Genomic DNA, 20,147 nt, shown 5'->3' with positions numbered 1-20,147 from the left:
ATACCTGACAGGAGCCCGTACAGTCTATATCTACAATAATATATACCTGACAGGAGCCCGTACAGTCTGTATCTACAATAATATATATCTGACAGGAGTCTGTACAGTCTATATCTACAATAATATATATACCTGACAGGAGCCCGTACAGTCTGTATCTACAATAATATATACCTGACAGGAGCCCGTACAGTCTGTATCTACAATAATATATACCTGACAGGAGTCCGTACAGTCTGTATCTACAATAATATACACCTGACAGGAGCCCGTACAGTCTGTATCTACAATAATATATGCCTGACAGGAGCCCGTACAGTCTGTATCTACAATAATATATACCTGACAGGAGCCCGTACAGTCTGTATCTACAATAATATACACCTGACAGGAGCCCGTACAGTCTGTATCTACAATAATATATGCCTGACAGGAGTCCGTACAGTCTGTATCTACAATAATATATACCTGACAGGAGTCCGTACAGTCTGTATCTACAATAATATATACCTGACAGGAGTCCGTACAGTCTGTATCTACAATAATATATACCTGACAGGAGCCCGTACAGTCTATATCTACAATAATATATACCTGACAGGAGTCCGTACAGTCTATATCTACAATATTATATACCTGACAGGAGCCCGTACAGTCTATATCTACAATAATATATACCTGACAGGAGCCCGTACAGTCTATATCTACAATAATATATATCTGACAGGAGCCCGTACAGTCTGTATCTACAATAATATATGCCTGACAGGAGCCCATACAGTCTGTATCTACAATAATATATACCTGACAGGAGCCCGTACAGTCTGTATCTACAATAATATATACCTGGAAGGAGCCCATACAGTCTAGTGTCTTCACCAGTGAGCTGGCTAGACTGTATGGGCTGCAGTCAGGACCTGGCAGGAGCCCATATATTCTGCTGGCTTTAATAATTTATACCTTAAAGGAGCACATACATTCTTGTGTTATGTATGGGCTGCAGCCAGGGCCAGGCAGCAGCCCATAAAATCTGCTATCTTCAAAAATATATACCTAGAAGGAGCCCGTACAGTCTAGCATCTTCAGCAGTGAGCCGGCTAGAGTGTATGGGCTGCAGTCAGGACCTGGAAGGAGCCCATACACTCTAGGCTCAACCCATTCAGCAGCCTCTCTCCGGTAACTTCCGCTTTCTGCTGTCACGTGGGGCAGGAGCCAATCATCGAGCGTCGTGTCACTCCATTTCTGTCTCAAGGCGTAATACAAGACATATCCGCTAGGGGTCGCTAAGAATACATTCTCAGAGACGATTTCTGATAAAAAAAAAAATGTCCCGGGAAATTCCCTGATAACTCCGCCCCAATATGTCACTGAGTCATGTGACCCAGGACTATATAGACCGCTGCACAGGATGTTTAGTCGTTGCGCAGTTTTGTGAAGAAGAAGAGAGGGCGAGTTGGCAGGTACTGAGGCGCCATAGCGGGGGGCCCATCTGTACAGTGTGGGCTGGAGGGAGGGCAGGTGTTCAGCTCCATGGCTGCGAGTGGAGTTAAAGGGGTTGTCTATTATTAGGGTGAAATCAGAACAGCAGCTAGTCCTCTGCATGGCTCTGTCTCCTGGTGCTTGTCACATTCTGTTACGTTAACGCTGCAGCCAGTCATGGTCACTGACAGGCTGCAGCTCATCAATACTTGTCAGAATAGATGTTCTCTCTAAATGGGGTCTGCAGCCCATCCCTGGCCACTGATCGTTGTCATGTGAGCGCCACGGGCAATGCAGTCAACATGGCCGGGGCGAGGGAGTGTAATGTGGGTGGTTGTAATCTTACAGAAATGGGGTCTGCAGCCCATCCCTGGCCACTGATCGTTGTCATGTGAGCGCCATGGGCAATGCAGCCAACATGGCCGGGGCGAGGGAGTGTAATGTGGGGGGTGTAATCTTACAAAAATGGGGTCTGCAGCCCATCCCTGGCCACTGATCGTTGTCATGTGAGCGCCACGGGCAATGCAGTCAACATGGCCGGGGCGAGGGAGTGTAATGTGGGTGGTTGTAATCTTACAGAAATGGGGTCTGCAGCCCATCCCTGGCCACTGATCGTTGTCATGTGAGCGCCACGGGCAATGCAGCCAACATGGCCGGGGCGAGGGAGTGTAATGTGGGGGGTGTAATCTTACAAAAATGGGGTCTGCAGCCCATCCCTGGCCACTGATCGTTGTCATGTGAGCGCCATGGGCAATGCAGCCAACATGGCCGGGGCGAGGGAGTGTAATGTGGGGGGTGTAATCTTACAAAAATGGGGTCTGCAGCCCATCCCTGGCCACTGATCGTTGTCATGTGAGCGCCACGGGCAATGCAGCCAACATGGCCGGGGTGAGGGAGGTTAATGTGGGGGGTGTAATCTTACAAAAATGGGGTCTGCAGCCCATCCCTGGCCACTGATCGTTGTCATGTGAGCGCCATGGGCAATGCAGCCAACATAGCCGGGGCGAGGGAGTGTAATCTTACAAATGTGACACTGCTTACCAAAGCTGTATTAGGCAGCGCACCCGCAGTCAGTATTACTGGTGGACGATCGCAGCGTCCATAACGCTACATTGCACAGTGGATGGGATTATTAGGAATCCATGCCCAGTCTGTTTCCTTTTTACGCTGCATAAAATCTCCTGTGGTGCGAGTTTCCGAGCAGCAGTAGCAGCTCAACTTCTCTTGTGAGAACGCTCGGTCTTCTGTGCAGATACCAGGCGTCGGGAAGAGGCGGGCAAAGGGCCAGAATTGGTGCATCTGATGTGGGGCGGCGGCCGGCTGGGAAGGACCCAATGACCATAGACCTTTCCAACCTGATAATATAAGCCCCCAGCTGTGTGCTTTACCTTGGCTGGTTGTCAAGAATAGATCATTTATTGGGTTAATACAAGTATGTAAGGCACTAATTAATCTCACAAATATCTATCTATACTTTACAAAAACACAAGTGAGCGGAGGTGCCCTTATTCTCATTGCTGTCCTTTCAGGAAATGTTCACGAGTCTGATTATCACCCGAGGCAGCATTACAGGAAGGTAATGTTCATTAGACAGGATCCAGCAGTGATGTCACTGGGGTGCGGACTCCACTCCCCCTCCCGTCACAATGACCTTTGCCCAGGCTCAATATACACTGCAATATAAAAGATGGTGTCAGAGTCTGCATTATTGCTCTGTGCGTGTGCTGTAACCGGAGTAAAACAATAAGTCATTGATTACACAGTTCCCTTTTAATTTCCCTACTTCCTTGATGAATATATTGATAAAGCCGGAGGGAGCGGCCCAGATGCCAATAAAAAAGGTTTTTCATTGTTGAACAACCATTAATTTTTCAAAGGGAGCGGCAGCTGCACCCATAAAATGAAGCTACAGATCGTAAGGGTAGAACCAAACATGTGGTTGGGAAAAAACAAATGTCCCATTAGGGCGACTGGTGCAGATCTCCATGGTCAGCTCCTTACCAAAAAAAAGTTATCACCTATTAAGTGGATAGGTGAAACATTTCCTGAAACTGGAATACCCCTGTAAATGCTTCTGCACCATAATAATAAGAATTTGAACTTAGATGTTGTGATGCCAAATACGCACACACCCACAATTGTGCTGAAGCGATGGTGAAGGACACCTCTGTCTGACTACTTGCATGTCATGCTCCTTGTTCAGCTTGGCATCCAGTGTGTTAAACTGCAGCGATCTGCACCAGCTCCAATCTTAAACAGTGGTACATGTCTGGTGTAGGAGCTGGGAGCCAGCCTTAATGTCTGGTGTAGGAGCTGGGAGCCAGCCTTAATGTCTGGTGTAGGAGCTGGGAGCCAGCCTTAATGTCTGGTGTAGGAGCTGGGAGCCAGCCTTAATGTCTGGTGTAGGAGCTGGGAGCCAGCCTTAATGTCTGGTGTAGGAGCTGGGAGCCAGCCTTAATGTCTGGTGTAGGAGCTGGGAGCCAGCCTTAATGTCTGGTGTAGGAGCTGGGAGCCAGCCTTAATGCCTGGTGTAGGAGCTGGGAGCCAGCCTTAATGCCTGGTGTAGGAGCTGGGAGCCAGCCTTAATGCCTGGTGTAGGAGCTGGGAGCCAGCCCTAATGCCTGGTGTAGGAGCTGGGAGCCAGCCCTAATGCCTGGTGTAGGAGCTGGGAGCCAGCCCTAATGCCTGGTGTAGGAGCTGGGAGCCAGCCCTAATGCCTGGTGTAGGAGCTGGGAGCCAGCCCTAATGCCTGGTGTAGGAGCTGGGAGCCAGCCCTAATGCCTGGTGTAGGAGCTGGGAGCCAGCCCTAATGCCTGGTGTAGGAGCTGGGAGCCAGCCCTAATGCCTGGTGTAGGAGCTGGGAGCCAGCCCTAATGCCTGGTGTAGGAGCTGGGAGCCAGCCCTAATGCCTGGTGTAGGAGCTGGGAGCCAGCCCTAATGCCTGGTGTAGGAGCTGGGAGCCAGCCCTAATGCCTGGTGTAGGAGCTGGGAGCCAGCCCTAATGCCTGGTGTAGGAGCTGGGAGCCAGCCCTAATGCCTGGTGTAGGAGCTGGGAGCCAGCCCTAATGCCTGGTGTAGGAGCTGGGAGCCAGCCCTAATGCCTGGTGTAGGAGCTGGGAGCCAGCCCTAATGCCTGGTGTAGGAGCTGGGAGCCAGCCTTAATGTCTGGTGTAGGAGCTGGGAGCCAGCCCTAATGCCTGGTGTAGGAGCTGGGAGCCAGCCCTAATGCCTGGTGTAGGAGCTGGGAGCCAGCCTTAATGCCTGGTGTAGGAGCTGGGAGCCAGCCCTAATGCCTGGTGTAGGAGCTGGGAGCCAGCCCTAATGCCTGGTGTAGGAGCTGGGAGCCAGCCTTAATGTCTGGTTCCTGCTGGAACCGTCATGATCGGAGAACTCTGTAACCCCTTAAATCCTGTTTTCACTAGTGTCTGTAGCGTTTTGGTGGTCTTAGTAAGGAGAGGGCTATGGCTGATTCCATTCAAGGGGTTTTTCTTGTTTGTTTTAGGAGCACACCGCCCCCAGCCTCACGGCTTCCTGCTTGCCAGGGGGGCAGTGTGCTCCTGATTAATGGTTTTCTCTAGCTCGATCTTTGCCCAAACTGTGAACTATGCATCTGCCGCGTCGGAGTAGTGGAGTAGCACTGAAGCTTGCCAGATCCAGTCAGCTACAGAGCAGCTCTTACAAGCTCTACAGCAAAGATCTTGTAAGCGCCGGACTTCTTGCCTAGGGGATCAGCCACAGCTGATGGATTGTATTGGTGGCCGGTAACCTAGGCAACCAGCAATAATGAAAAATACTTATGTTCTTAAAAGCACTGAGAATTTTTATTATCAGGGAAACTGAAAAGTTGATTCTTTTTACAAGCACATTGCAGTTTTACCCCTGTGGCACCACAGAGAAAGCCTGATCCAAAAATGATTCGGTGCCTAACAATTAGCATTAAAATAGAATTTTTTGCTTAAAAGGGGTTGTCCACTACTCAGATAACATTTTTCTTAATTACTATATTCTACCTTGTAAAATGAAATCGCCTTCTACTCACCTCCCATACCAGTGCCATTCCTGCAGTATCTGCTCCGGTTCTCCTGAGACTTGCGTGATGTTACACCATATAAGCCCTGCAGCCAAACAGTCAGTGGCCGCCGATGGGCTGCAGTGCTCACACCTTCCTGGTTAGTCTATAGGAAGTGGATATAGCAGCCCAATACCGGCTGCTGATTGGCTGCAGGGCTCGCGTAGCATAATGATGTCACGCAAGCCTCGGGAGGTTTGCTGACGTCAATGGGACAGCGCTGGGATGGGAGGTGTTTTAGTGGATCGTCCCTTTGCCTGTAAAAATTTTAAAAAAAATGTAAATCTGCCCATAATTGGTAAAGGTCAGGTCAGTAATGACCTGAACTATAAGAAAAAAAAAAATACAATGTTATTTGCTCATGTTGACCATCGCTAAGAAAAAAAAAATAGTATTTTTTTTTTTTTTTGTTCAAATAGGGGAACATAGCAAATAGATAATGGCTGCACTCAATTTTACTGTGCTAAAGCAAGGAAATGTGCGATACATGAAATGTGAATAGCATAATGGCTTGTGAAATTACCTTGACGTTTGGTGGATGGGCTCACAATTTTTGGCCAAATCTTGTGCTATGCATCTCGTGTTTTTTCATAGATTTCACAAGCCATTATGCTATTCACATTTCATGTATCGCACATTTCCAAATAGGGGAACAAGTAGTCTGTAAAACATCAGACTGAACTTCTGTGTCTGTGGCACGTTCAGACATGTCTCCACATGCACAGAAAGCTCATCTCTCTAAGCGCTCATGCTCATCTGCAAGGAATGCTGAGGAGTGCAGTCCGAGAAATCAGATTGCTCCATGGCCAATGTTAACCCCTTCATGAACCCAACTTTTTTCGCTCCCCTCCTTCCCAGAGCCATATCTTTTTTATTTCTCAATCAATATGGCCATGTAAGGGCTTGTTTTTTGCAGGACGAGTTGTACTTTTGAGGCACATCATTGGTTTTACCATGTCATGTACTAGAAAACGGGAAAAAAATTCCAAGTGCAGTGAAATTGCTAAAAAAGTGCAATCCCACAGTTGTTTTTTGGTTGGCTTTTTCGCTAGGTTCACTAAATGCTAAAACTGACCTGCCATTTTGATTCTCCAGGTCATTACGAGTTCATAGACACCTAACATGTTTGTTATTTTTTTATCTAAGTGGTAAAAACAAATTCCAAACTTTGCTTAAAAAAAAAAAAAATTGCGCAATTTTCCGATACCCGTAGTGTCTCCATTTTTCGTGATCTGGGGTTAGGTGAGGGCTTATTTTTTGCACGCCGAGCTGACGTTTTTAATGATACCTTTTTGGTGCAGATACGTTTTTGATCGCTTGTTATTGCAATTTTAACCCCTTTCTACCATTGGACGTACTATTCCGTCCATGTAACCCGGGCCCTAATTCCCATGAATGGAATAGTACGTCCAGTGGTAGAAAGCGATTAAAACAACGTATCTCTAAAAATATATATATATAATTTTTAATCAGATCATTTTTATTGATTGATTTTATAAACAGTTACATACATTATAGTACAAACACAATAAGTTTAACCCTTAAATTTTATATAGTTCTATACCTGCCAAGGTCGTCATTGCCAAACAGTTATCAATCTTGAAGATTTTCCCAAAGACACATTATTAAATACAGGTATTGTACCAAAACTAGTATTGGTTGTATGTTTACTAACAAAATGTTTACTGACAGAAAATAATTGGTATCTATATGTCCTCAACATACCATATTTAAAAAGCCGAAATAGCCAAATGGTCTAGTACAGTTATTGTGAGTAGGTCCGCAGATGCCACTCCGGGGGTGACCAGACACCATTCCCATATATTTCTAAATGTTTTTGAGTTCCTGTTAATGCAAGTACCTCTCTCCAGGCATATAGTATCATTCATTTTAATTTTCAATAACTCCAATGTTGGGAGATTACAATCTAATCAGTGCAGTTTTTACTATTTCCTGGCCAGAAACAGCAGGCTGATATTAACCCCTTCACCACCAAGGGTGGTTTGCACGTTAATGACCAGGCCAATTTTTACAATTCTGACCACTGTCCCTTTATGAGGTTATAACTCTAGAACGCTTCAACGGATCTTGGCGATTCTGACATTGTTTTCTCGTGACATATTGTACTTTATGATAGTGGTAAAATTTCTTCGATATAACTTGCATTTATTTGTTAAAAATACGGATATTTGGCAAAAATTTTGAAAATTTCGCAATTTTCCAACTTTGAATTTTTATGCCCTTAAATCACAGACATATGTCACGCAAAATACTTAATAAGTAACATTTCCCACATGTCTACTTTACATCAGCACAATTTTGGAACCAATTTTTTTTTTTTTTGTTATTGAGTTATAAGGGTTAAAAATTGACCAGCAATTTCTCATTTTTACAACACCATTTTTTTTCAGGGACCACATCTCATTTGAAGTCATTTTGAGGGGTCTATATGACAGAAAATACCCAAGTGTGACACCATTCTAAAAACTGCACCCCTCAAGGTGCTCAAAACCACATTCAAGAAATTTATTAACCCTTCAGGTGTTTCACAGGAATTTTTGGAATGTTTGAAAAAAAGTTAAATGTTCATTTTTATTTACACAAAATTTATTTCAGCTCCAATTTGTTTTATTTTACCAAGGGTAACAGGAGAAAATGGACCCCAAAAGTTGTTGTACAATTTGTCCTGAGTACGCTGATACCCCATATGTGGGGGTAAACCACTGTTTGGGCGCATGGCAGAGCTCGGAAGGGAAGGAGCGCCAGTTGACTTTTCAATGCAAAATTGACTGGAATTGAGATGGGACGCCATGTTGCGTTTGGAGAGCCCCCGATGTGCCGAAACATTAAAACCCCCCACAAGTGACACCATTTTGGAAAGTAGACCCCCTAAGGAACTTATCTAGATGTGTTTTGAGAGCTTTGAACCCCCAAGTGTTTCACTACAGTTTATAACGCAGAGCTGTGAAAATAAAAATTCCTCTTTTTTTTTCACAGAAATGATTTTTTAGCCCCCAGCTTTGTATTTTTACAAGGGTAACATAATAAATTGGACCCCAAAAGTTGTTGTCCAATTTGTCCTGAGTACGCTGATACCCCATATGTGGGGGGGAAGCACTGTTTGGGCGCATGACAGAGCTCGGAAGGGAAGGAGCGCCATTTGGAATGCAGACTTAAATGGATTGTTCTGCAGGCGTCACGTTGCATTTGCAGAGCCCCTGATGTACCTAAACAGTAGAAACCCCCCACAAGTGACCCCATATTGGAAACTAGACCCCCCACGGAACTTATCTAGATGTGTTGTGAGAACTTTGAACCCCCAAGTGTTTCACTACAGTTTACAACGCAGAGCCGTGAAAATAAAAAATCTTTTTTTTCCCACAAAACTTTTTTTTAGCCCCCAGTTTCGTATTTTCCCAAGGGTAACAGGAGAAATTGGACCCCAAAAGATGTTGTCCAATTTGTCCTGAGTACGCCGATACCCCATATGTTGGGGTAAACCCCTGTTTGGGTACACGGGAGAGCTCTGAAGGGAAGGAGCACTGTTTTACTGTTTCAACGCAGAATTGTCTGGAATTGAGATCGGATGCCATGTCCCGTTTGGAGAGCCCCTGATGTGCCTGAACAGTGGAAACCCCCCAATTATAACTGAAACCCTAATCCAAACACACCCCTTACCCTAATCCAAATGGTAACCCTAACCACACCCCTAACCCTGACACACCCCTAACCCTAATCCCAACCCTATTCCCAACCGTAAATGTAATCCTAACCCTAACCCTAGCCCTAACCCTAACCCTAGCCCTAACCCTAACCCTAATGGGAAAATGGAAATAAATACATTTTTTTTATTTTTCCCTAACTAAGGGGTGATGAAGGGGGGTTTGATTTACTTTTATAGCGGGTTATTTAGCGGATTTTTAAGATTGGCAGCCATCACACACTGAAAGACGCTTTTTATTGCAAAAAATATTTTTTGCGTTACCACATTTTGAAAGCTATAATTTTTCCATATTTGAGTCCACAGAGTCATGTGAGGTCTTGTTTTTTTGCGGGACGAGTTGACGTTTTTATTGGCAACATTTTCGGGCACATGACATTTTTTGATCGCTTTTTATTCCGATTTTTGTGAGGCAGAATGATCAAAAACCAGCTATTCATGAATTTCTTTTGGGGGGAGGCGTTTATACCATTCCGCGTTTGGTAAAATTGATAAAGCAGTTTTATTCTTCGGGTCAGTACGATTACAGCGATACCTCATTTATATCATTTTTTTATGTTTTGGCACTTTTATAGGATAAAAGCTATTTTATAGAAAAAATAATTATTTTGGTATCGCTTTATTCTCAGGACTATAACTTTTTTATTTTTTTGCTGATGATGCTGTATGGCGGCTCGTTTTTTGCGGGACAAGATGACGTTTTCAGCGGTACCATGGTTATTTATATCTGTCTTTTTGATCGCGTGTTATTCCACTTTTTGTTCGGCGGTATGGTAATAAAGCGTTGTTTTTTGCCTCGTTTTTTTTTTTTTCTTCTCACGGTGTTTACTGAAGGGGTTAACTAGTGGGACAGTTTTATAGGTTGGGTCGTTACGGACGCGGCGATACTAAATATGTGTACTTTTATTGGTTTTTTTTATTTAGATAATTAAATGTATTTATGGGAATAATATTTTTTTTTTTCTTTATTTAGGAATTTATTTTTTATTTATTTTTTTTACACATGTGGAAAAAATGTTTTTTAACTTTTTTACTTTGTCCCGGGGGGGGACATTACAGATCGGTGATCTGACAGTGTGCACAGCACTCTGTCAGATCGGCGATCTGCTGTGCAGGGCTGCAGGCTTACCAGCGCCTGCTCTGAGCAGGCACTCGGTAAGCCACCTCCCTCCCTGCAGGACCCGGATGCCGCGGCCATCTTGGATCCGGGACCTGCGGTGAGGAGGGAGGTAGGAGACCCTCGGAGCAATGCGATCACATCGCGTTGCTGCGGGGGTCTCGGGGAAGCCCGCAGGGAGCCCCCTCCCTGCGCGATGCTTCCCTATACCGCCGGTACACCGCGATCATGTTTGATCGCGGTGTGCCGGGGGTTAATGTGCCGGGGGCGGTCCGTGACCGCTCCTGGCACATAGTGCCGGATGTCAGCTGCGATATGCAGCTGACACTCGGCCGCGCTCCCCCCGTGAGCGCGGCCGATCGCGTATGACGTACTATCCCGTCGGTGGTCATACGGGCCCACCCCACCTCGACGGGATAGTACGTCAGATGTCAGAAAGGGGTTAATAGCCTAGGAAGGGGGCATAGGTTTTGGCCCCCTCTCAGACTAAAAAACATCAGCTCTCAGCCACCCCAGAAAAGGCACACCCATAAGATGCGCCAATTTTGGCACTTAGACTCTCTTCTCACTTGACCTGTTGGGGTGATAGTTGGGGGGTTGATGTCACTATGGTATGTCAGGTGACATCAAGCCCAGGAGTTAGTAATGGAGAGGCGTCTATAAGACTCCCCCATTATGAATACCATAGTTATATTAGAAAAAAAAACTCACAACCCTGAATAAAGTCATTTATTTGAAATAATGACACTCTCTTTAATTAATCTACATTTACCAAAAACCTTTTATACTTGCATCAACACCCAATCTACTGAAGCCAATGTCTCCTGTAACAGAATTAAAATAATAACCATATTCCTCACCTGTCGGAGGAGAAGATAGTAATGCATTTTTCCTGTGATGCATATAGCTCTGCAACATCTAGATGGCAATATGCATGGTTGCATGATGCTAATATACAGCCTGCCATCTAGCAGAGACTCTGAGCTGCGCTGCGCAGTCGTTTTTCTCTTAGATGCCATTCTGAAGGATGTAGTAGTTACATGACCTTGTTTATGCATGGGGACAGAGGGCTCAGAGTATAGACGTAGAGCTGGGAGATAAGTACCTTATTTTTCGGAATATAAGACAACCTTTTTTCACCAACATTTTTGGAGAAAATGGGGGTGCATCTTATAGTCCAAATGTAGCTTACTGAGGGGACTGCGGCAGAAGTCAGCTGATGCTGCAAGTCCCAGGCTGGTAGGAGGGGGTGTATGGCAGTGCAGGGACTCAAGCGTCACAGCCTCATAGAGAGAAGTGATGCTCGGGTTGGATGAGCTGCGGCCAGTTCGTACATTGCGGACCAATTTACAAGGACATCTGAATGTGCCTTAAGGCCATGTGCACACAATGCGTGTCTGGACGTTTTTTGTTTTTTTTACCTCCATATTTGTAGCCAAAACCAGGAGTGGGTGATAAATACAGAAGTGGTGACGTGTTTCTATTATACTTTTCCTCTGTAAGCCAAAACGAGGAGTGGAACAATCAAATTCTGAGATAAAATACTGAACGTGGCCCAAGTTGGCCTTCCAGAACATTGAGGGATCACATTACCGCTGTCTATCAGTCTTTGGGTGGGGAAGGTAGTTATTTGCCACATACCAGCTCAGAGAGAACTGAAAGGTAGTGTTGGAGCCTACAGAGGCGCTTAGTGAGGAGTGCAGGATACAAGTCACACTAGAGATGTAATTGGTGTTATTCATCATGTGCGCACTCAGTTTTTCTAAAAGGTTACCTGAAATATATATATTTTATTTTGCAGTCTCCCCATAAGTCTGACACCATGAATATCAACACCGTAAAGACTGAAAATGGAAAAGTCTCCTGTGAGACCGCAGAGGGAACTGTGGTGCACATTAATATTAACCAACGATCTTCCTTGGACTGCTTGCTGGATGCCTTCCGTTTCTTCCGGAATATGAGGATTAGTGGAGAAAAGACCAATCCCTCCAGCTCCAATCCCTCCAGTACACCTGCTTCTGCAGCACCCCTAGGGTTTGGGGTAAAGAGTCTGTTTTTGTTATACTACTGTTATAGTCGGTTTTCTCCAAATTGTTACCTACATGGTTCTTGGTTTATGGCTTGTAATAAACTGTACTATAGTCCACTGTATTATTCTAATAGCATTTGCTATACAGGATTAAAATGGAGACAATAAATCTTGTAAATTTCTCTGTCCCCCGTGACGGCACCACGGAGAGAGGGGATCCACCCACCAAGGACAGGAAACCTACAGATAAAAAGGCGGTACCTCTCTCCCGCATCAGTTTGGTTTCCTGTCCTTGATGGGAGACCAACAGAAGACCATACCTCGTCGCAGGAATTCCGGGCCCAATCAGTCCAACTCAGACAGCGGGGGTACCCCTGTCTCGGCTGGTGTGGTGTCCCGAGGTGCCACTGCTGGGGTCAGGGGCCTCTAGGGTATGCGGGGAGAGGCGGCAAGGAGGAGCGCGGCCGCCTCTCTGGGTAAGAAAGAAATGCAGCAGCAGCATCCCAGGGGGGTCCCTCTGTGGAGCAGGAGGCAACGCTAGTGCGGCCTCCCAGCGTTAGCCTGCATGGCTGGAGCACTCGGGGGTTCCGGGAACCAGCGCTCACGCGCGGCGCCATCTTGTAGGCGGTCCCGCTGGAAATCTATTCTCGGCGGCACTGCGCATGCGTGTAAATTCGGGCGCGATCTGGCGCAATGCACGCCTGGGAAAACCAGACACCGCGCATGCGCCGGCGTTTTACACAGCGCAGATGCCGGGAACAAAGTGGCCACTATATAGAGGAAGCAGCCCAAGTCAAAACGCTTCCTATGGAGCTCAACCAGCATTCCCCTGCCACCATGAGCGACCTGGAGGGATCACCCCTATCCAGATCCACATCGCAGCCGATGTCGCAACAGCAGCAGCAAAAACGGAGGCCTCAAAGGACACCAGGATACAACCGGTAAACGACGCTCGGGATCAATGCACAGCAAGGAGTCCAGCGCAGCGTCCAGTATAAAGGATAAACCTATGCCAGATCCCCAGCCGGTACTTATGGGTCCTTCAGGTGGTGAGTGATCTTCGTGAATGTTAGGAATTAATAGGGGCCTATATTTGTCTCTTTTTCCTAGGGGAAGAAAAGTTCTTGTAAATCCAAGCAGAAAGTATGTGCCCTCTGAAGGGAGGATCTCCTCCACACCTGGGAGAAGAGACTATGTAGCTCGTGCATCCAGCAGACAGTATACGAAGGGCTTCCCGGGTTCGCCACAGACCTCAGAACCGTGATAAAAAACCAGGTGGAAGATACCTTTTAAAACCCTACAGGGGGGGAAAAAATGGAGAAAGATCAGGCACAGATCCCCTACACCAGAATCCAATGACTCAGCTAGCGAAGAAGGGGACTCGGATACTTCTAGTTCTTCTTCCACCTCATCTTCTTCATCTTCCACCAGTGGTCGTAGCTGCTTTCCCATAGAAGAAACTGATAGCCTTATTAAAGCAGTCAGAAACACTATGGGGTTAACCGAGCCTCATCCAAAAAGGTCAGTACAGGACATCCTGTTTGGGGGTCTTGAGCAAAAGAGAAGAAGGGCCTTTCCGCTTAACGGAAAAATCCAGGCTCTGATTAAAAAAGAGTGGAAAAATTCCATAAGGAAAGCTCTACTCACACCAAAAAAGAAATACCCCTTTGATGACCAATCCTGCTCTTTCTGGGATAAAGCTCCCAAGCTAGATGTCGCTATAGCCAAAGCATCAAAAAAGTACGCCCTGCCATTCAAATCAGGACTGAAACTGCGTTTCCACAAAATTCCTCATCCCTCCTACATGACGTCTTTCAGATCATCGACAGAGGAACAACTCGCGCTAGAGCAGGAAATAATGACGCTAGCAGACAAAGCTGTTTTTCTGCAAGTTCCCCCCCAAGAAAGAGGGGAAGGATTCTATTCCCCCCCCCTCTTCCTGAGGAAAAAAACAGATGGGTCCTACAGGACTATTATAAATCTGAAAAGCCTAAACAAGTACCTAAATGTACAGACCTTCAAGATGGAAACAGTAAAAACATCAATAAAAATGTTGTTCCCACTTTGTTTTATGGCAGTTCTAGACTTTAAGGACGCATATTACCACGTCCCTATTCACAAAGACCATCAAAAATTCCTCAGAATTGCGGTCCACATCTTGGGGGTGTTAAGACATTTCCAATTTGCAGCCCTTCCATTCGGGCTAGCCATAGCGCCTCGCGTTTTTACCAAGCTGATGGCGGAAGTGATGGCTCACCTAAGGGAGCAGGACACCTTAATAGTGCCATATCTCGATGATCTCCTGGTAATCGGCAACTCCCAACAACATTGCGAGAGACAGCTAAAAGAGACTAAGCAGTCTCTAGAGAACCTGGGCTGGCTGGTGAACTTGGCAAAGTCCAAGTTAATACCATGCCAAGTCCAGGAATATCTGGGCGTCACATTGGATTCTGTCAGGCAAGATTGCCGCCTTCCTTGCGAGAAAGTTCAAAAAATGATCAGCTTAGTCTCCAGAATGAGGGATCTCCCCTGCGTCAAGCAATGTCCCTCCTGGGGTCTATGACGGCTTGCATCCCTGCAGTTCAATGGGCTGAACTCCATTCGAGGGATCTTCAATGGCAAATTTTGTCAGAAGTTTCTCTAGGAGGAAATTTAGAAAATCTGTTCAAGTTTGTCACCAAACACAATACTCTCCCTAGATTGGTGGACGTCATGGGACAATCTGTCATGTGGAATCCCCCGGGGTAACCCCAGTCTCAAAAATAGTGACCACAGATGCAAGTCCCAGCGGGTGGGGGGCCCACCTGGACGATCTCATAGCTCGGGGTCTGGTCAGACAGCTTAAAGAGTGTATTTTCCAACATGAAGGAACTTCTCGCAGTCAAGTTCGCCCTCTTTGACATGCTGGGAGTGAAGGGGATTTATGCATTCTGTCATGTCAGACAACAGAGTGGTGGTAGTATATCTGAATCATCAGGGGGGTACCCGTTCCTGTCCCCTAATGGAGGTGGCAAAATCAATCTTCCAGATGGCAGAAAAAAATATTGACAGGCCTCCACATAAAAGGAGTGGACAATCACAGAGCGGACTTCCGGAGTCGGTCCCGCCTGAAACAAGGGGAATGGGAACTAAATCAGGCCATATTCAACCAGATCTCGGAAAGATGGGGAATACCTCATATAGACCTCTTTGCAAACTATCTGAACAAAAAGGTAGACACATTTTGCTCCATAACTCCTCTGGGGAACCCAGTAGCATTGAACGCATTCCTGATCCCCCTGGGACCACCAACTAGCTTATGCTTTTCCCCCACTAGTCCTAATTCCAGCAGTCCTGAGGAAAATTCGGGAAGACAGAGCTCGTGTAATACTGATAGATCCATTTTGGACAAAAAGACCATGGTTTGCTTGGATGAGGAGGATGTCCGTCTCCATCCCCTGGGTACTTCCAGATATTCCGGATCTCCTCATTCAGGGACCAGTACAACACCCTCAGGCTGCAAATTTACCCTTGACAGCCTGGAATTTGAAAGGGGGCTATTAGAGCACATAGGGTTTTCATCAGGGCTATTATCTACCCTACTACAAAGTAGAAAACCTGTAACAACTAAACAATATGGGAAAATCTGGAAAAAATTCCTTTCATCCTCAGGCGCCACAATAAGTGAAGAAATTCCCCTGAATGCCATTCTGGAGTTCCTACAAAAGGGGTTAGAAAGGGGTCTGGCCATGAGCACCCTAAAAGTACATATAGCAGCTTTGGGGGTGCCGTTCAGCTACGACTTGGCAGGGAACCGTTGGGTTTCTAGGTTTGTCAGAGCAGCAGAGAGGTCAAGACCTCTGACCTCGCTCAGTATCCCTCAGTGGGATCTAAATCTAGTCCTTACGGCCCTGACTAAACCTCCCTTCGAACCCTTAGCAGATATCCCATTGAAAACCTTATCTCTTAAAACTTCACTATTGGTCTCACTCACCTCAGCACTTAGGGTTAGTGACATGCAAGCTTTATCTGTCAACCCTCCTTTCACTCAAATCCTGGACGACAGGATCGTCCTCAAAACTGATCCAGCCTACCTCCCAAAAGTTGCTTCCCGATTCCATAGAGCTCGGGAGATATCACTTCCTTCCTTTTACCCTAACCCCAAAAACGAGCAGGAAGAATCCTTACACACATTGGACGTTAGGAGATGCTTGATACACTACATGAAAGCCACTAGGGAGTGTAGGGAGGATGGATCTCCTTTTATCTGTTTCCAGGGTCCCCGAAAGGAGGAGAAAGCCTCAAAAAGCACCATAGCAAGATGGATCAGATATGCCATCAGCCTATCGTACTCATCAAGTGGGGTACCAATTCCAGGAGAAATCAGAGCACACTCAACGAGAGCCATAGCGACCTGGGCAGAGAGGGCCGGTGCTTCAATTGATCAGATATGTAGAGCTGCTACCTGGTCTTCACCCTCAACATTCTATAAGCACTATAGATTGGACCTTATCTCTTCCTCAGATCTTGCCTTTGGGAAAAGGGTTCTGGAAGCTGTGGTCCCTCCCTAAATGTACAGTCTCTGCAATTCTCTCCGTGGTGCGTCATGGGGGACAGAGAAAATTGTAGTTACTTACCGATAACGGTATTTCTCTGAGCCCATGACGGCACCTGTACATTCCCTCCCTTCACATAAGAGTGCGCACATTGATAGAATGTACCTATGCTAAACACTTAAGTAAATAGTCGCGCGGTATCTCGGCTAAAGTCTTCAAGTAACGTTGATCTAGATTCTGTTTTAACTTAAGCTCCCATCATGCTCTGTAAACAGCTGATGTGAGAGAGGTGTACCACCTTTTTATCTGTAGTTTTCCTGTCCTTGGTGGGCGGAACCCCTCTCTCCGTGGTGCCGTCATGGGCTCAGAGAAATACCGTTATCGGTAAGTAACTACAATTTTCTCTTCAGACTGCTCAAGTAGCTTCTACAAGTAGATACGATCTTCACTTTTATCAGTGAGGCCATCTTTGATGAGAACAGTAGGTTCACTAATCAACCTTGGCCATTAACGGAATGTGTCGTGAAAATATATATATATTTAATTTTCTAGGGCACATTCCCTCTAATGGCTAAGGTTGATTAGTGAGCCTACTGTTCTCACCAAAGATGGCCTCCCTGATAAGCTTGAAAGTAGGTGGCTGCCCAGGTGACAACTGGAGGAAATCACAATCCAGGAGATGCAGTTGGATATGTACAGTGTTAAGGTGTGTAAGTGTTGTACTCATACAATTAAACACCAGCAAATGAAAATTGCAGCCCCCAGTGGATGAAGAAAAAATAAATAAATACAACATTAAATGCAATGGTTTACATTTTATTTTTTTATTTATTTTTTATTAAAAATAATTGATTTACATAGGGTAATTAATAATACAAAATTCATCCGATGGTGTGCTTGTTGGGGTGCGTGGATGAGATTGGAGTGGATAACAACCTGAAGACAGCTATTGCCAGATTGCTGTATATGGCCCGGAAGGTAATAGCGTGAAATTGGATTAAGGACGAGCTGCCTTCAAGAAGAGAATTACTCCAATATGTGAAGCAGGGCCTGAAACTGGAAAAGGGGTTTTATCAGAAAAGAGGGAAAATTGAAATTTTCGATAAGCTGTGGTCTCCGTGGCTTGCCATGGGATAGGTTTGTTATAGAGACCGGGTGAATCAAGACCCTGAATTGGTGAAAACATAACACGTGGCCTATGGTCCTAACTGAAGGGATAGTCATCCTATAGATTTGAGTGTGGAGCTATTACACAAGTTGGGCTGTCTTATTGGGGTGGGGGGGCGGGATAAGTTGGGATTGCGGGGTTCGTTTGGGGGGAAAACTTTGTACTGAAAAAAGAATGTAACATGTCAATTGTAATGTTATTCTTAATAAAAATTTATTTGAGTTAAAAAAGAAAAAAAAAATACAAAATTCATGGTACCTACCCCTTTCCGACATTGGGCATAATAGTAAGCCCATGTAGAAATCCCTCCATTTGATGTTGGCTCTGGCGCTAAGCCCACATCTTTCCCGGCACATGTCAGCTGTTTTGAACAGCTGACATGTGCCTCTAACAGCTGCGAGTGGAATGGCAATCCACCTGCGGCATTTAACTCTCGCTTTTCGGAAGTGTGCGGGAAATCCCGCCCATCGGTGACAATGTCACATGATCACGGGTCACTGATGGGTCGGCATGACAACCAGAGGTCTCCAGCAGACCTCTATGGTTGCCATTGCCAAATTGCTATGAGCATCGCCAGGTGGTCAGCTCTCATAGCAAGTGAGCATTTCTGCTACATTCAGGCGATCCGATCATCTCCTGTATGTAGCAGAGCCGATCAAAGTACTGCAGCTTCTAGTCTCCCATGGGGACTATTGAAGAGTGCCAAAAGTTAAAAAAAAAAAAAAAAAATTTAAATATAAAAGTTCAAATTGCCCCCCTTTCACCCCATTCAAAGCAAAACATTAAAAAAAATCAAACGTAACGAGAAAAAAAATTAAAAATGCCAGAATTACTTTTTTTTGTTCCTGCTACATTGCAATAAAATGCAATAATGGGCAATCAAAAGATCGTATCTGCACCAAAATGGTATCCATAAAAACATCAGAAAATAAGCCCTCATCCAACCTGAGATCATGAAAAATGGAGACGCTACATATCTTGGAAAATGGCACTTAGTCTACGTTCACATTTGCGGTCGGCGCCGCATCGTCGGGCGCCGCAGCGTCGCCGCATGCGTCATGCGCCCCTATATTTAACATGGGGGCGCATGGACATGCGTTGCACTTGCGTTTTGCGACGCATGCGTCACTGCGGCGCACGCGTCCGGGCGCAGAGGACGCAGCAAGTTGCATTTTTGCTGCGTCCAAAATCAACCAAAAAAAGGACGCATGCGTCGCAAAACGCAGCGTTTTGCTGCGTTTTTGTTTGCGTTGTGCGTTGCGTCGCCGACGCTGCGGCGCACAACGCAAGTGTGAACGTAGCCTTATTTATTTTTATTTTTTTCTTTTTACCCAATTTTGAATTTATTTTTTCACTACTTTAAATAAAAAAAGACCCTAGACTTATTTGGTGTCTATGAACTCGTAATGACCTGGAGAATCATAATGGCAGGTCAGTTTAGCATTTAGTGAATATGGTAAAAACAACTGTGGGATTGCACTTTTTTGCAACTTAAAAGAAAATTTTTCCCGTTTTCCAGTACACGATATGTTAAAACTAATGATGAGCTAGTATACTCGTTTCTCGGGTTTTCCAGAGCACGCTCAGGTGGTCTCCGAGTATTTGTGACTGCTCAGATTTAGTTTTCATCCCCGCAGCTGAATGATTTACAGCTAGTAGCCAGGCTGAGTACATGTGGGGGTTGCCTGGTTGCTAGGGAATTCCCACATGTAATCAAGCTGTCTAGTAGCTGTAAATCATTCAGCTGCGGCGATGAAAACTGCTGCAATGAAAGCACTCGCAAATACTCGGAGACCACCCGAGCGTGCTCTGGAAAACCCAAGCAACGAGTATACTAGCTCATCACTAGTTAAAACCAATGGTGTAGTTCAAAAGTACAACTCGTCCCGCCAAAAAACAAGTCCTCACATGGCCATATTGACCAAAAAATAAAAAAGTTATGGCTCTGAGAAGGGGAGCAAAAATCAAAAATGCTAAAACTAAAATGCCTCCGGTCGTTGAGGGGTTAAAAGAAACTTGGAGAATTTGA

The 20,147-nt window shown here is 45.6% G+C and overlaps 1 protein-coding gene across 2 annotated transcripts in view; it reads left to right on the top strand.

The window, feature by feature from the left end:
* Positions 1-1,307: 1,307 nt before the first annotated feature.
* The window catches only part of LOC143764970 (uncharacterized), a 38,785-nt gene continuing 19,945 nt past the window's right edge, over positions 1,308-20,147 (top strand). Inside the window, exons 1-2 of one of the 2 annotated variants that reach the window (XM_077251135.1) lie at positions 1,308-1,460; positions 12,188-12,427. In XM_077251135.1, the coding sequence (XP_077107250.1) occupies positions 1,362-1,460; positions 12,188-12,427 (339 nt within the window). In that variant the 5' untranslated portion in view covers positions 1,308-1,361. Of the gene's footprint in view, positions 1,461-7,109; positions 7,184-12,187; positions 12,428-20,147 lie in introns of those variants that run through there. The other variant, XM_077251136.1, reaches the window with a different exon arrangement.

This window comes from Ranitomeya variabilis, chromosome 4 (assembly GCF_051348905.1).
Source record: "Ranitomeya variabilis isolate aRanVar5 chromosome 4, aRanVar5.hap1, whole genome shotgun sequence".
Lineage (NCBI taxonomy): Eukaryota > Metazoa > Chordata > Amphibia > Anura > Dendrobatidae > Ranitomeya > Ranitomeya variabilis.
The sequence above is the reverse complement of the archived record's forward strand: the minus strand, read 5'-3'. Positions and strand labels throughout refer to the sequence as shown.